The sequence below is a fragment of the Pseudonaja textilis genome, chromosome Z, assembly GCF_049901715.1.
Source record: "Pseudonaja textilis isolate UNSWEBS1 chromosome Z, rPseTex1.2, whole genome shotgun sequence".
NCBI lineage: Eukaryota > Metazoa > Chordata > Lepidosauria > Squamata > Elapidae > Pseudonaja > Pseudonaja textilis.
Window position 1 is genome coordinate 84,337,611 of NC_142008.1, and position 15,169 is coordinate 84,352,779.

The 15,169-nt window shown below is 38.6% G+C and overlaps 2 protein-coding genes across 19 annotated transcripts in view; one reads left to right on the forward strand and one right to left on the reverse strand.

The window, feature by feature from the left end:
• Positions 1 to 4,389, forward strand: part of STRADA (STE20 related adaptor alpha) — a 32,827-nt gene extending 28,438 nt beyond the window's left edge. For all 17 annotated transcript variants that reach the window (XM_087917347.1, XM_087917345.1, XM_087917341.1 and 14 more), the window contains one exon: positions 4,101 to 4,389. In XM_087917347.1, coding sequence (XP_087773473.1) covers positions 4,101 to 4,253 — 153 coding nt within the window. In that variant the 3' untranslated portion in view covers positions 4,254 to 4,389. The remainder of the gene's footprint in view (positions 1 to 4,100) is intronic.
• Positions 4,390 to 5,284: 895 nt separating this feature from the next.
• RNF113A (ring finger protein 113A) lies at positions 5,285 to 12,541 on the reverse strand. 2 transcript variants are annotated; one of them, XM_026717306.2, is made up of 10 exons: positions 12,298 to 12,541; positions 11,497 to 11,573; positions 11,298 to 11,402; positions 10,776 to 10,883; positions 10,158 to 10,267; positions 9,313 to 9,419; positions 8,713 to 8,802; positions 7,970 to 8,063; positions 7,417 to 7,523; positions 5,285 to 5,534 (listed from the first exon to the last, which is right to left on the reverse strand). In XM_026717306.2, the coding sequence occupies exons 1-10, from the start codon at positions 12,395 to 12,397 to the stop codon at positions 5,464 to 5,466; spliced, it is 969 nt and encodes a 322-aa protein (XP_026573091.1). In that variant the 5' UTR covers positions 12,398 to 12,541; the 3' UTR covers positions 5,285 to 5,463. The 2 variants fall into 2 exon arrangements, with proteins under 2 accessions (XP_026573091.1, XP_026573092.1); XM_026717307.2 differs by having other exon boundaries at positions 12,167 to 12,411.
• Between the last annotated feature and the right edge of the window lie 2,628 nt (positions 12,542 to 15,169).

Here is a 15,169-nt window from a genome sequence, read left to right on the forward strand (position 1 = left end):
GCATGGAAGCTATCAGCCTGTGACACTGCTGAGGTGCTATGGAAGACCAGGATGCTTCAATAGCGGCCTTCAACTCTTCTGCATTGTTTGGTCTCATGTCTCTCATCTTTCTCTTGGCAATGCCCCATAGATTCTCTATGGAGTTCAAGTCAGGCGAGTTTGCTGGCAATCAAGCACAGTAATCCCACGGTCATTGAACCAGGTTTTAGTGCTTTTGGCAGTGTGGGCAGGTGCCAAGTCCTGCTAGAAAATGAAGTCAGTATCCCCATAAAGCTCATCTGCGGAACGAAGCATGAAGTGCTCCAAAATCTCCTGGTAGATGGCTGCGTTGACCCTGGACTTAATAAAGCACAGTGGACCAACACCAGCAGATGACATGGCTCCCCAAATCAACAGACTGTGGAAACTTTATACTGGACTTCAAGCATCTTGCAGTGTGTGCCTCTCCATTCTTCCTCCAGACTCTGGGTCCTTGGTGTCCAAATGAGATGCAAAAGTTGCTCTCATCAGAAAAGAGGACTTTGGACTACTGAGCAACAGACCAGTTTTGTTTTTCTTTAGCCCAGGTAAAACACTTCTGACGTTTGTTGTTCAGGAGCAGCTTGACAACAGGAATACGACATTTGAAGCCCATGTCTAGGATCCGTCTGTGTATGGTGGCTTTTGATGCACTGACTCCAGCCTCAATCTACTCCTTGTGAAAGTCTCCAACACTTTTGAATGGCCTTTTCCTGACAATCCCCTCCAGGCTGCAGTCATCCCTGCTGCTTGTGTACTTTTCTCTTGCACACTTTTCCCTTCCACATAATTTTCTATTAATGTGCTTTGATACAGCACTTTGGGAACATCCAACTTCTTTTGCAATTACCTTTTGAGGCTTTTCCTCCTTATGGAGGGTGTCAGTGATGGTTTTCTGCACAACTGTCAGGTCAGCGGTCTTTCCCATGATTGTTCTTCGTTTCCCATAAAGGCTCAGGAACCCTTTGCAGGTGTTATGGCTTAATTAGCTGATTAGAGTGGGACACTTTGAGCCTAGAATATTGAACTTTTTCACAATATTCTAATTTTCTGAGATTGTGGATTTGAGGTTTTCATGAGCTGTAAGCCATAATCATCTCAATTATGACAAATCAGGGCTTGAACTATCTTGCTTTGCATGTAATGAGTCTATCTCATATATTAGGTTCACCTTTTAAGTTGCATTACTGAAATAAATGAACTTTTGCACGATATTCTAATTTTTTGAGTTTTAGCTGTAGAAGCCCAGACCAGCATAAGAGAAAGAAATCCAAGAAGAAACCAGTATGGCTGCACAAAGATCTCTCTGGAAAATTGAACAAAAAAAAAGGACAAATACAAAAAATGGAAAGAAGGACATACAACTAAGGTAGAATATCAGCAGATAGCCAGAATCTGCAAAGACGAAGTCAGGAAAGCAAAAGGTCAGAACGAACAAAGACTTGCAACAAAAGTCGAAGATAATTTTTTAAAAAGTTTCTTCCAACTTATAAATAACAAGAAAAAAAGCAAGGAAGCAGTCGGTCCACTAAGAGAAGATGGCAAGGAAGTAACAGGCAACAGAGAGAAAGCAGAACTGCTTAACTCATTCTTTGCATTGGTCTTCACACAAAAACTATAGTTTAACCCACCCAAAACATAACTGTAATAGACAGACCAGAAATAAAAATTAAAATAAGCAAAAAAAAAAATAGTAAGAGAACACTTCTCTGATCTTGATGAACACAAATCACCGGGGCTTGACAGGTTACACTCCAGAGTTTTAAAAGAAGTGGCAGAGGTCATCTCAGAACCACTGCACCATATCTTTCAAAAACCCTGGAGCACTGGGGAACTACCAGAGGACTGGAAAAGAGCTGATGTGGTTCCCATCTTCAAAGAAGGGAAAAAAAACCAGGCCCTGGATACTACAGACCAATCAGCCTAACATCAATACCCGGGAAGATTCTGGAAAAGATAATAGTGAAGAGAAGGACCAGGGGAGACATGATAGCAGTGTTCCAATATTTGAGGGGCTGCCACACAGAGGAAGAGGTCAAGCTATTTTCTAAAGCAGTGGTCGGCAACTGGTGGACCGCGGCCCACTAGTGGGCTGTGAGAAAATTTTGGTGGGCTGCAGAAAAATCTCACCCCCAGAGCACCCCCCCCCCAAGCAATTAATACAGGCTGCGTAGAAACACAAGGCTGCGCTGCCCACATGGCCCATGGGAACCTTCCCTGCTAAATTTCTATTTTTCCTTTTTCCAACCATCATCTGTTCTGCTGTGCCTGGAGATTTAGATTAGCTAGGAAGCAGGAAATGGTTGGATTTCTTGCTTTCCAGCTAGTCTTTCAATCTTCGGCTTTGCTTTTAAGTACAGCCAAACCTCCCTTAGGAAGTTTTGCTTGCGAGCAAATTCAGTGCAGACTCACGGCAAGCAAATTTGAGAGACTGAGCTAGCCGATGGCAGATAGATCACTGAATGATTCTGTGAGCAACTCAATCTACCTGCTTTGCCTGCTTTGGGGTAAAAGTTGCTCTTTTTTAATAAAAAATTCAATATTTACATGCATGGTGTGTTGTGACTTAATTTTGTGAGTTTGCTTGTAAACAAATTTTATGTGACAGACTGAGCTAGCCAATGGTAAATAGATTTCTGTGAACAAATCTGTGATTCAGTGAGCAACTCAATCTGCCTGCCTGCTTTGCCTGATTTTGGGTAAAAGTTGCTTTTTTAATAAAAAGTTCAATATTTATATAAATATTTATTATATTTACATATAAGCCAGACCCAGCCAGTCACATGACCATCAAGCCACACCCACAAATTAGGCCACACCCACAGAAACACTTAGTGGTCCCTGGGATCTAAAATTATGAGTTTAGTGGTCCCTGAGGTCCAAAAGGTTGGCGCCCCCTGTTCTAAAGCACCCAAAGGCCAGACTATGAATAATGGATGGAAACTGAAGGAGAGATTTAACTTGGAAATAAGGAGAAACTTTCTGACAGTGAGAACAATCAACCCATGGAATAGCTTGCCCTTGGAAGTTGTGGGAGCGTCATTACTTGAGACTTTCAAGAAGAGATTGGACTGCTATTTGTCAGGAATGGTATAGAGTCTCCTGCTTGGACAGGGGGTTGGACTAGATGACCTACAAGGTTTCTTCCAACTATGATTATCTGTTGTCTGTCACATAATTAGGATGCTAAATTATTTCCTATTCCTGTATATACAAAGAACACTCAGATACAGGAAGTCTTTGATGACCTTGGAAAGGATATTTTACATGAAATGTCACACCTCTTCCCCCCTCCACAGTGTATGTGATTGCGATGAGGGTACTTGTTAGTCTGTTTGCACTTACAATCTTAAATCAATGGAGAAGCAGCCAGCAGGGAAAATTACAAGCTGTTGCCACCTGCCAAGAAGATTCCTTCTCAAATTGTTGTCACCTGCCAAGATGATTCCCTGGGGCTGGCTGAATTAGCTATCTGCCATGAGGAATTGAATGCATTTTGAGGGGTAGAGAAATAGAGCTGTAAACCTGATGATCTGATCTGTTTCTCTGCCACACCGGAGGACTTACTTCCACACCACAAGAGGAGCCAATCTCCTTTGGTGGGGTGGATTAGATCTTCAGGATCAGAGTTCTGTTCCTGCATTCCACCAAAGACATTTCCTTCCATGCATCCTTTGATAGCCAGCTCCTAGACAAACTATAATCAAAACTCCTGTTTGGATTTCAGCAGGGAAAATTTTCAGCTCCTGGGTGGCACTTCTCAGGGTATCACCCACCCGAGGCATCCTATGTTCTTTACCTAAAACTGTCCACAATCTGTAGGATTGCTTAAATGACCGAAACCAAGAATGCCAGGATTGCAGTTGTTGAGCAAAGCCATCAGGTAGGCAGTCATGTGATGTCAGGCTTAATGTTTTTTTGCTTTCTGGGTTCAATTGTAGTTTTACAAGTCAAGGACTACCTATATATAAAAACTGACACTGTGGAGTTGTACATAAACATGGACTGAGTCAAATTGCATCTAACCATATTGTTTTTAATTCTAGTATTTAAGTATGTTTTTTACTTCCCCATTTTTCCAGATCAAACATCGGGCATCTGAAGCACTTCCTGAACTGTTGTATCCTGTCATGCCAATTACCAGTTTTGAAGGGATACAGGCACAAGATCCTAGCCATATATTTGGATTGGCTTCCAATATGGAGCAGCTTGAGATGGATGATTGGGAATTCTAGGTTACCAATAGAACAACATTGTGAAAAAAAAAATTATAAAGCAAACTGCTGATTACGTTGCAGTCTTTCTTAGGAAGTGGTTCCAGCTCACATTTGCATTAAAATAAAGCCTGGGCTTTGAGAGGAAAAAAATTAACAATATTGTATTGAATTTTGGCTCTAAGACATAAAATATATATGCTCAATTGTTTTTTAATCAAACATGTTTATAGGTTTGCCAGTGGTTCCAAGGAACTGAGTGCCATGCACTCTTTAAAAAAAATCCAATAAAAATCTACTTAGAATTGCTTAATAGTAGCAAGTAACCCTATTAACATAGGGTTAGAATATGAAGATACCTATAATTTGTATCTAACAACGTAATTGGAATTCCTTTCTATAGTGAATTGTCCCAACGTGTAGTAATCTTTTGTTCTTCTTCTATATACTTTCTTAATCATTGTTCAATCAAACATTGAGCCAAAATTTTTCTGGCAAGCTGTACATTTGCAGATAAGTATTCATGTCTTAAGCTGTATTTGATAATCTAGTTTTCTTGCCGCTAAAATTTTATGCATTTTCACAATGTTATTCAATAAATGCTGCCCTTTATGAACTCCCTGTAATTTTTTTAAAAATGGAAGCCTCTAAATTAGGCTAGCAAGCCCAAATGATATCTTTGCTATTAAAATTCGAAAGGTAACATAATGGAAATATGTAGTATAGCACTATGCCCAAAAAATAAAAAACAGACTTAAAACGAAACTACAATCACAAGATAACTACTTTGGACTGTCTGAAATGTCTTGAACTCTTATACGATGCCTCAAAAGACCAACTGGAGATGTGAGAAGCAACAGAACAGATGTTCAGCCAATTTAATTTCTGCTAGTTATTTCATTCTAGAATACTGAAGTTGTTTGAGCACAGGAAGAACTATTTCCTTTAACTTTCAGAAATTCAAAGTTTTTGAGCTGCTGTTTTTGTACATTTTTTTGTTTTCCTTGTTTTTTTTCCTTTTCCAGTATATTAAAGCAATAAAAAATAATGAATTATTTTGTTTCAATAATGTTCTTTATTATCTGTAATATAAACTTCTCTTGGTCTATAAAGTTGGAATATATGTTGAAGCACAAAGCATGATGGATCAATTTATTTTTCTATAAATTATTTATTCTACAATCAAATTATTTCTCTGGAAGACGTAAGGCATGAAAATGGTAAAAAAATGCTATTCTTGTTCTCCAGTATCTTCAAGGGGACTTTCTTCAGCCTTATGCTTTTCCAATTTTGTTAACAATTCTGTAAAACAAAATCCAGGACAAAAAAGTAATACTTCACAACATGATCCACACAAATTATCCTGAGGAACATAGCACAGGATGAGAGAAAAACTGAATTCTATGTATATGATACAATTCCCTATTCAGAGAGAAAAGTGACTTGAATGAGTTAGACTTTCCATAGGCTTGGAGATGTAATTCTAATCATTTTAGAGTTAAATTCATGTTGGATTAGTTCTCTTAAGCTCAGGAGCAATGTGCGTTTAAAATAGTATGGGTGATATTTAAGTAAGACTAGTGTATCTATTTTCCAACCCCTTTTTCAAATAAGTTTACTAATAATGAATCTTTCCCTAGAAGAGGGAAAGGTGTTTTAAAGATCTTTTCAAGCAAATATTCCTTATAGAATAAAAATATATTATGAAAATTGAGTTTGTCTATAACCCAAAGTGCTGATTTACCTCACTTAACAATTATTTGGAACAGCATCTAGCTCGGGTGGGCAAACTTTTTGGCTCGGGGGCCTCATTGACTTTTAAAATTTGACAGACGGGCCGCCACCTGGTGTCAAAATGCCTGTCATTACAAGTCAAAATCAAATGAATGCAATCATTCAATCATTCACATCAAACCTTAATTCTGTACCAATCTTCGGCGGGCCAGATTAAAAAGACCAACGGGCCGGATGTGGCCCGTGGGCCGTAGTTTGCCCACCCCTGATCTAGCTACACTACTTAACATTCACTTAGACCAGGACTATTCAGCCTGCAGGATGCATGGATCCCTGAACAGCTAGTAAAGGCCTCAATATGATGCTAAATCTTTAACATGTTATTTATATGTACCAACCATATATTTTCTATGCAACCCAAGAGAATTCTTCACTCAATGCAGCCCAGGCAAGACAAAAGGCTGGACACCCATGACTTAAGAGTCAAAATTAATTTCACTATTTTCTGTCTTGTATTCTAGTATGAAAAATAGCATATCTTTGTTATCTTTAATACATGTCTTGACAGATAAACCACATCAGTTACCAGAAGTATTTTAAGGAATATGCAGTAGTCTCTTCTGCTGATCTATCCCTTGTGCTCATGCAAATGTCAACATGCAGATCTTCTGCTCATAAACTTCTAATCACAATTAAGAAAAAATATTTTGTATCTGATTTCTATCATGAGAGAATATTTTGTTTGGACATGTTGCCCTTGACTTACAACCTGTCACTTACTGACTATACAAAGTTATGACAGACTCCCCACCCCCCACCCCAAAAAATCTACTAATGATCCAGTTTCAAAGTTCCAACATTAGCCACCCCTGCGGTTATGTTACAGTATTTTGGGTGTTTGGCAACTGATCCGCATTTAGTTGTTTGCAGAGTGCAGTCACATGACTTGATTTACAACTTCTTTTTCCCCTCAGAAACCAGTGTCCACTTCCATGTTTTGGCAAAAACTGCTCCATAAAATATATGTTCTTTTAAGATATTTAAAATTTAATCCCTGGAGCAGTGAATAATTGGATGCATAAAAACAGTTATGGCTAATTGGTTGAAGACAGCTGGCCACTGCATGTCTGACCTGTGATTGGTTGCTGTGCATGAAAAGGGAATTTCCTTGTTTCTCATGTGCACGCACGCTGTGATTTACTTCATCATGTTCCTGCTTTGATTTTTACCTGATGATTCTCCTGTTTGCCTCTTATTTACTGTAAATATATTTATTTATATAAAACTGGTTCATGTCAGCATCTCTGACTCCATTTCGACACAGGCTGTGTAATTTTGACAGGTTCACTTAATGACTGAAGCATTCACTTAATTGACATAAAATGGTCATAAAATCAACTGCAGTCATTCCCCACTGCCTCCAAGTAAAAATTAAATATGGGTCAAATACCTTTGGCTGGATTGAAGACACCATTAGTCTGTTTGTCACATACATAACATCGCTGAGTCTTGCGATAATGTTGTAGGGCACAGTTTTCACAAAAGTAATGTTTACACCTAAAATAACATGAGACAATTGCTGCAAATTTCTAGTAGAGGATTAGCATTTTTATTTTTTGATGGAGTTACTTCATTTTCAAGAATATCTTACATTTTAATCAATTATCAATTAATTTATTACAGTCATAGACCAAAGAACAGAACAAATAAAAAAAACAATCAGTAAATATACAATTAACATTTTACTGAGTGTTTTTATTTGATCTGGTCTCTATGACTGTAATAAAGTAAATTGATGCATTTTAGTCACTTCAATTGTACATTTGTTAGGAATCTATTTAAGGCCATCAATATTTTTAAGGTAGTAAATTATATATAAATACTAGGATATTTTTTACATGTGATTGTATAGATGTGTGACAACCTATCAGTCTCAAAACTACAGTATTAAAGATCATAGCTCACTTTAAAAACATCAAAATTAACAAAAAAGATAATCTTACTTGGTTACCACGGGATTCTTGAAGGAGCTTCTGCAAATAAAACACTTGAAAGGTAGTTCATCTTCATCACTACTTACTTCATAATTTTCATCATCTGTATATAAGAAAAAGTACCTGCTAAATTGTGCTGCTAAAACATATGTTTTATCTTCTATCAACTCCATGTAGGAAGTTGTTCTTGTCAAAAGGGACATTAACAAGTTGGATAAAAATAATTTTACTAAAATAATCACTCAAGACAGTTGCTTCTATTCCCTCCCACAGTTCTCAAATGAAGAAGGCACATATTTGTCCTCTGCTGAGAATGTACTTGCTTCTTATTACCATCGCAGGCTATCAAAATAGTTGATATAGATTACACATATAAGCCAACTGTTCTGTCCCATACGCTCAAAGAAACAGTTCATAACTGGCCCTCGCTTTTGAAGTTTTCTGAAAACTGATACTCTGAGAACATAATCAATCAAGATGCCATGTTCAACCTTTGTTAATATGAATGCATACATTAACTTTCAATCCCCATTATATACGTTTACCTAAACTCTACAATTACATACAGACACCAGTATTCAGTAGAAGGAAACAGGTTTTTCTCAAGGGCAATCATTCCTATATTTGATCAATCCAACTCCATCCAACCTTGCACCTGCTATTTGTCATATCCTACGTGAATTTGAAAGACATTATTTTCATCATAAGCAATTACATTTGCTAAACACTGGAAGAAAGGGGGTTGCTCATACCATTAAGTCCATAGCGTCCTTCATCCAGTTCCCTCTCAATTTGCCACCCATGCTTATAATCTGATCGGTCATGCAGAAATTTGCAGCTATCTGTGGGGAAGAAAAAAGGACAATTAACAATGGTGTCAGCAATTTCTATTCTGCTGTCAACTACACCAAATCAATAGAAAGTACCATATTTTTTGCACTATAAGACGCTCCAGACCATAAGATGCACCTAGCTTTGGGGGAGAAAAACAAGGGTGGAAAATCTGCCTCTGCCTCCCAGCAATTTGCCTCCTTGCAGCAAACAGAAAACAGCCTAGTCAGCTTCGGCACAGCCTGATTTAGCATGAACAGATGATTAGTGATTGGATGTTGATCAGCGGCAATAGGCAGCTGTGGCAATTGCCACCACCTGGAACCATTCAAAAACAGGACATGCAGAGGCCAAAAATGGGGCAGAGGCCAAAAATGGGGCATACAAATGCTGAAAATGGCTGAAGCGTGGGGGACGCCAGGTGTGTGGGACTCTGTAAGATCCACAGTCATTTACACCCACTTTTTTTTGGGGGAGTGTCTAATACTGCAAAAAATATGGTGTATGAATAACTCATTTACCTCCAAAGCCACAAAATCCAGTTTCCTTGTAGTCTTTACATATATCAGGCTGGTAATCCCACCTCACAGTGGCCCTGAGATGTTCTGGGGCTCGGATTGGTCCCTTCCTGAAATAAACAACAAAAGCTAAAGAAATGATGAAAAGACTGTAAATGCTAAAAATGGTTGCACCTATAGCAATGCACAAATGCTACCAAAGTAATAGGGTTTGAAGGGGACAACAATTGTTTGATGGATAATTAGTCGTAAAATGATTACACTTTTTTCAGGCAAAGGCTCACACTGATTTTTGAATAGTAAGGTCATCACATACAAAAACGAGAACTCCCATCTTATAATATAGTTCAACATACTAGAAAGTCATGTTAGTTGCCCCTTTTCTTCTGCAACTTTTTCAGGAAATCTTTGGTTTCATCTTTACAGATGAGATTTACATTCATGTGTTTAAAACTGGAAACATCTAGTTTAGTTCCTTCTTAGAATGTGAAGGTCATTCTTTACAAATATTACAAAGCTGTTAAAAGTAAACTATCAAGTTAATAAAAGACTTTGTAAGATACTATGTCCATTTCAAGTGGAGAAGTAATTAGGAGATAGAAAAATGAATTCAACTAAGGGTCATCAAACTCGGAAAGTTTAAAATTTGTGGACTTCAACCCCAAGAATTCCTGAGCTAACATGACTGGGAGGAGGAATTCTGGGAGCTGACGTCCACAAGTCATAAAGCTGTCAAGTTTGAAGATCCCTGAAATAAACTGACAAATTTTCCCATTCCATAAAATGCATCCTTAGGCAGCTGACTACATATGCTTTTTCTTGGAATGAACTTTGCATTTTTTCCTTACCTTACCATGCCTGAAGAAGCATTTCCCATGGACGTATCTTTTGGCTTTACGTACTTTTGATAATTATTAATTCCTCGATAAATCTTATCATCTTCCTTTCCTTGAAGTTCCTGAACAGGAAAAAAAATCAGTAGCAAGGCAATTCATGCTCCTATATGATCATCTACTAAGTGTTGTAAGTGACCCAAAGTCATATAGGTGAGATGGGTGGCTATACAAATTAAATCAATCACAAATAAATGAACTGTGTGTGCTTCAAAATGATTAAGAAGAAGCAGTCTACTTTCTGCAAGTCCAGAGATCTCTCTGCTATGCTGCTTATTAAAGGAAGAGATTCTTTCAGGCTTCCACAAAAGACTAAAAACAGATACCGGGTAAAATTGGAACAGCAGCAAAAACATAGTGAGAAATGGAAACAAAAATAAAAGTATAAACAAAGTTAAAGAGATGCTAGACATGATACAAATCATTTGAAAATACTACTAGTAGACTTCAAAGCAGAAGAAATACTAAATAAAAATATTAAACACAGATAACCAGTATGACATTTCTACCCTTTGTTTACTTGTCAAAAACTTTAAGCAAAGACAAAATGGAGACAATTGTCTCGATACCTACCTTCTGGATTTGCTGGCTACGTTCAAAAATGGCTTGAGCATCTTTGTCCTTCTCTGTGTCCAGTTCATATACAGCTGTTGCACCCATGTCCTCTGGACCCACTGGTTTCTGAAATATTAAAACTCTATTAGTACGGCAGAAAGGAAAGTGAACTTCAGTCTTTATTAACATAATTAAATTTATTTACCAGAAAGCTGCACTCTAGCAGATGAATGGCTAAATTTCAGGGTTACAAAATTTAGCTCTTTAAAAAAAATATTAATAGCAGTTAAGAAGAGTAAAATGAGATGCCTGGTTCAGGCAGTGAAGCCAAATGGCAGTCTCATTTTGTACAAGTATGTATCATCCAAGGTACATTACAAAATTTAAAAATGGCTAGATATTGGCAAAGATCTTGTGAAAACCCATTAATACTAACCCAAGTTTTCTTAAAAAAATTTAATTACTGGGAAACAAAACTCTTACCAATGTATCAGTAGTCATCTAATATACTACAGTGGACACTTTTAAGAATATTCATACCGCAGATCGTGTTGATTTATATGCAATTCCAATTCCTTCAGGTTTGTTATCATCATCACTACTGCTTGACTCATAGGAAGTCTTTGTCTTCATACTTTTATTTGTCTGGAAGATGAGAGTCAATGAGACTATCAAATCAATAAATATTCAAGAGGTAATCCATACATACTTGGGAGAATGGATACATAGTATACATCACCTTCTGAATCATGGGGTTGGAAACTTCCTTTCGTCTCTCCTTCCTGACCACACTGCTGCCTTCATCACTGCTACTACCTTTAAGCAGATCACACAGTATTGGAAAATAATATATTAAGCAGGGAACACCAGCAGAGTACAGCTGCCTCTCTAGATTCCAAACTTGTTCTTAGGCAAAACATCCTTATATTCAGTTTCAAGTTCAAATTCATATAAAAAAGCCAAGCAATTTTTTCAATACCTGAGACTGTACTTTTGCTCTGTTCTCATAAAGGCAACTAAGGTTACCTCCCCTTCAAATAATAATTTTTCTTTCTTTAGAGCAATTTAAGACAAAAATGAGAACAATAAAACGTACATTTCCATATGGAGCATAGTTAAAACTATGATATCTTTTGCTAATTTACTCAATTTTAAAAGGGGGGCAAAGTAAGTGATAAAGGCTTGGGATAACTAATCCTGACTAACATTCCCCATGGAATCCATTCTTAACATTACTCGAAGCACCAAGTAATAAAAGTGCAATGGCAGGGATGAAAGAAAACTACACGTCCAGCAGGGAAGCAGCTTCTTTTTCTGGGAAAGAGAAATGCATTCCGGGTTGTCGTGGAAAAACGAGGCCACTCGAGGCTTACAGCCACTCTTATCCCCAAAGCGACATAACCTCTTACTCCATATCTTTTCAGGATCCATGGCTTTCGCAGAATTCAGGGCACAAGCTGACCGCGGCCCACCCGCCGTGTCACCATCCCGCCGCAAACGTATTTGGAGACTGAATGCAGCGACGGGCTGTGCTTCTCACCGGGGTCCTGGTCGCTGTTCGGCCTCTTACGTTGAGCCCTCCCGGGCGCGGAGCGACGCTTCTTGAAGAGGAAGCTACAAACAGGCTGTGCCTCCGCCATGGCAATCAAATCCTTCCCGGAAGTAGAACTCCGGAGCTCGCTCAACTCGGCCCCTCCTCTTGCGGAAGCGGCTAGCGGCCGCTCTTCCACCTGGGCACGCGGCGCTCTATCCTTCCCTGTCGTCGAATGCCTTATAGACGTCCACCTCTTTAAAAGAGCAGACCCTTCTGAACGTTTCCGAGTTCACTGTCGGGTGGCAGCGATTCTGCCGTTTTCCTCCGTTACCTCGGCCAATGTCCCGCATGTCCCGCTCTTTAAAATAAGCAGTAACGTTTCTGCTGCCCCAAGTAAGGACATACGTGGTCTCTAAATGACAGAAATTTCAGCCAAGGACCGGTTGATCTGCGTTTAGGACCTGAGTTGCCCGCGAGGGAAGACGCAGGAGAAGCACCAGGATAAAGTAAACAGCTCTTCTAACAGTTCAGAAGAGGCTCAGCTGAACATTTATTTTGATGTTTCTTTATTTGAGAATTTTACAGGTGGTCTGGAACAATATTTCCCCATCTTTGCAACTACAGGGCGCCTCGTGTTACAGTGCTTAAGTGCTTGATCTCTCCTTCCCCATCAGTGCCAACTGGAGTTGCCCACCCAGAAAGGAACAGAAATAATCAAACGGTGCTCTTTAAAAAAAAATTTATTTGTGTTTTCACAAAAACAAAATACAAATAAAATATCTTTTTTGAAAATAGCATGGTCCCAGGTTATCACTTCTTCATACAGACACAAAACTCAATTTCATGCTCATTTTTATATTCTATTCCATATCTTATTACCGTTTTATATTTTCTACATAGTTTTCCCCCCTCTTTTAATTTTCTCAACTTTATTTTAATTATCTCAATCAAATCATTATATTTATACTTTTGTCTGTCCTGTTTCAATTTCATATTACTTTTCTTATTAAACAAATTTTTCCCTGTAGTTACCAATTGGAGTATGACACCTTTACATCTTTTAATTTTATCCATTCAAACTCTTACTTAAACTTCAGTGTATACCTTTAAGATTATAGCATTCAATATAATACATAACTTCCAATTGAATTCTGCTTGGTACATTCTTAAAATACACACCATATTCTTAAAAAGAAAAAATTATATATAAAAATTATATATATATATATATATATATATATATATATATATATATATATATATATATATATATATATATATATATATATATATATATATATATATATATATATATATATATATATGTTTTCTGAGGTTCTCGGGTATTTATATGTGGATCTTTGGTTGTTCGGGTTTTCTCCCGCATAAGATTCAAGTATCTAGGCAACGTTTCGATGAAGTCTCATTCATCATCTTCAGGCTTCTGTCTGTGCTTCTCAGAGTAATGTGAGATTGCAGCTGCTTCCTCCTTTTAACTGCCAGTGGGGTGGGACTTGATTCGGTGGGGGCTTGGCTGTGTTCTGATTGGGTGGGGGTGTGTTCTCATTGGTAGGGGTTTGGCTGTGTTCTGATTGGTTGGGGGTTAGCCGTGTTCTGATTGGTTGGAGGCGTGTTCTGTTCAGGTGGGGGCTTGGTTGTGCTCAGGTTAGTCTTAGTTGCTGGGGGATTTGAGCTGGTGAGTTGTGATCTTGCTGTTTGGCTTCTAGTTCGTGGTCCTGCTGCATCTTCATAGTGGGTGTCGGTTTGCTTCATGTATGGCTCGGAGGGGTTTGAAGTGGGTAGTGATGCAGCTGCAGTGCAGCTTCTGGTCCATGGTCGTGTCTCATCTTCTGGGTGGGTGGGAGTCTGTTTTCTACATGGAAGTGTGGTGGTGGCATCTTGTGTGGCTCTCATGGGTGTGGGTCTGGTGTCCTTCTTCATGTTAGGTACTCGTCTGTTCATGAGGGCGGGTTTCCAAATGGCTGGAAGGCGGGAGGTGTCATCTCGTTTGTTCATGCTGTGTGGGCGTTTTTCTATCTCTATGGCTTCTCTGATTATTCTGCTGTTGAAGTGTTCGGTTTTGGCGATGGTTCTGGTATTTTTAAAATCAATTTCATGTCCTGTGGCTTTGAGGTGTTGGACCAGGGAAGAGGTCGTTTCTTCTTCTTTTTTTTTTTTTTTTACCAAACCAAGCTAACCAACCTACTCCAAGACCCCACATACAAACCCCTAAAGACAGACCCCACCACCTACCTAGAAAAAACTACCAAATCCAAAATAAAAGCCTCAGTGAAGAAATCCAGCAAGGAATCATACCCAGAGAAAAATCATCCAGATGCCCCAAGCTTTATGGTCTCCCCAAAATACACAAAGAAGGAACCCCACTCAGACCAATAGTCAGCTCCATAGGCTCACCTCTACAAAACCTGGCCAAATTTCTCGCCAAACAACTACAACCCTATGCAGAATCCATCAACTCACACGTAAGAAACTCATTCCAGTTCATCGAGATCATAAAGAAACAAAACTTACAACCTAACGACCTACTAGTAAGCTTCGATGTCATATCCCTCTTCACCCAAGTGCCAATAAAAGAAGCCTTGACAGCCATCCAAAACAAATACAACCCCCAAGCACATCCTAGATCTAACCAACCACTGCCTATCCAATACTTACTTCACCTACAATGGACAAAAATACAAACAAATAGAAGGAGCACCCATGGGATCACCCCTCTCACCTGTCATCGCAAACCTCTACATGGAACACTTTGAAACACAAGCTCTAGAAAAATACGACCACAAACCCAAACTCTGGCTCAGATACGTAGATGACACCTTCATAATCTGGCCACACGGGAAAGAAAAACTGAACAACT